This window comes from Salvelinus sp. IW2-2015, linkage group LG20 (assembly GCF_002910315.2).
Source record: "Salvelinus sp. IW2-2015 linkage group LG20, ASM291031v2, whole genome shotgun sequence".
In the NCBI taxonomy this organism is placed as follows: Eukaryota; Metazoa; Chordata; class Actinopteri; order Salmoniformes; family Salmonidae; genus Salvelinus; species Salvelinus sp. IW2-2015.
This window is the reverse complement of record NC_036860.1, coordinates 484730-486071: the sequence shown is the minus strand read 5'-3', so window position 1 is coordinate 486071 and position 1342 is coordinate 484730. Positions and strand designations below refer to the sequence as shown.

The following is a 1342-nucleotide window of genomic DNA, read 5'->3' as shown; positions in this document are numbered from 1 at the left end:
TTGTTGATACCGTACCACCAACCTCCTGTGATACAGTACCATATGTTTGATGTTGTTGATACCGTACCACCAACCTCCTTTGATACAGTACCATATGTTTACAGAAGGACCACATGCATTTGTCACAACATGGCAGCAGCGCAGCAGCGGCAATACATTTTTGCGCATACACTTGTCGATCATTACGGCCAATAGCATGCATGCCCCATTAATTTATGCGCCTCCCTCCTCCTGGGGTATTTGAGTAGTGATTGGTGTTACTATCTGTCTTCTCCACCTACGTCACTGACCTTTATAAAGTAGTCTACTGAGTTTAATTCAGTGTCAGATTAGAGAATAGAGTTTTGGAGAAAAGTCAACGCATACATATAGTTAGTAGCTCTTCAGGTTTTGGCGACACATCTTGGGTTGGCATACATCCCCTGTATGCACAACGTTTAGGAGTTGCTTTGAAAGTGAGTTGCGACTGCAGGTGACATCCAGTCACCACGGACGGCGCCTCATAAACAGACCGATTGGATGCCAGGCGCTCTTCCTTGAGAACGGTAGAGAGATTCCTGTTGACGGGTACCACTCGTGCTCAGCATCCCAAACTGAGTTTACTTGGCAACTTCCAGCTAGTGAACGATCATTCTCACAAGCAACGGGTTGAATTGGTGAAATAAATAGCAGAAACTATGCCCAGCAAAAGCGAAGATAATCGGCCAAGACTCTGCCTGCTGGAGAAAGGAGACAATGGTTATGGGTTCCATCTCCATGGTGAGAAGGGTAAGACCGGGCAGTTCATACGGCTTGTGGAGCCCGACAGTCCGTCTGAAACTTCTGGGATTCGCGCGGGGGACCGACTAGTGTTCGTGAACGGGGAGAACGTGGAGAGCGAGAGCCATCAACAGGTTGTGTCCCGGATAAGAGCCACGGTGGGCCAGCTCGAGCTCATTGTTGTCGACCAGGACACTGAGCAACTGTTGAAAAAACACAAGATGAAGTGTCTCAAAGAATATGTCACGGAGCGCATTCCTTTACCCAGCGACGACGAGTCAGAAAGCGAAGACGTTAAGGAGAACGGGACACCATGCGGGACACCGAGAGAATCCACACCCATCCCGGAAAATAACGGAGAGCTCCATGGCCACGTAGAGCTCCATAGCCATGTTGAGAAAAAGCTGAGCATCAACTCTGAGAAGGTGAGTGTGCCAAAGTGCAAAACCTGAATAATCAATGAAATTCTTATTTTGGGTCATTGATGTAGCCCGGTGGTCACAGTAAGCTATATTCTGCAAATATACACTACAGATTCAGTTACAGTTTGCGTAATAGTACCACTGACACTGTCCTAGGGATT

At 47.6% G+C, this 1342-nt stretch overlaps 1 protein-coding gene across 1 annotated transcript in view; it reads left to right on the top strand.

Annotated features, from left to right (window-relative positions):
* Nucleotides 1-316: 316 nt before the first annotated feature.
* nherf1b (NHERF family PDZ scaffold protein 1b) overlaps nucleotides 317-1342 on the top strand; it is a 41160-nt gene continuing 40134 nt past the window's right edge. The window contains exon 1 of the mRNA XM_024012338.3: nucleotides 317-1184. Coding sequence (XP_023868106.1) covers nucleotides 678-1184 — 507 coding nt within the window. The 5' untranslated portion in view covers nucleotides 317-677. The remainder of the gene's footprint in view (nucleotides 1185-1342) is intronic.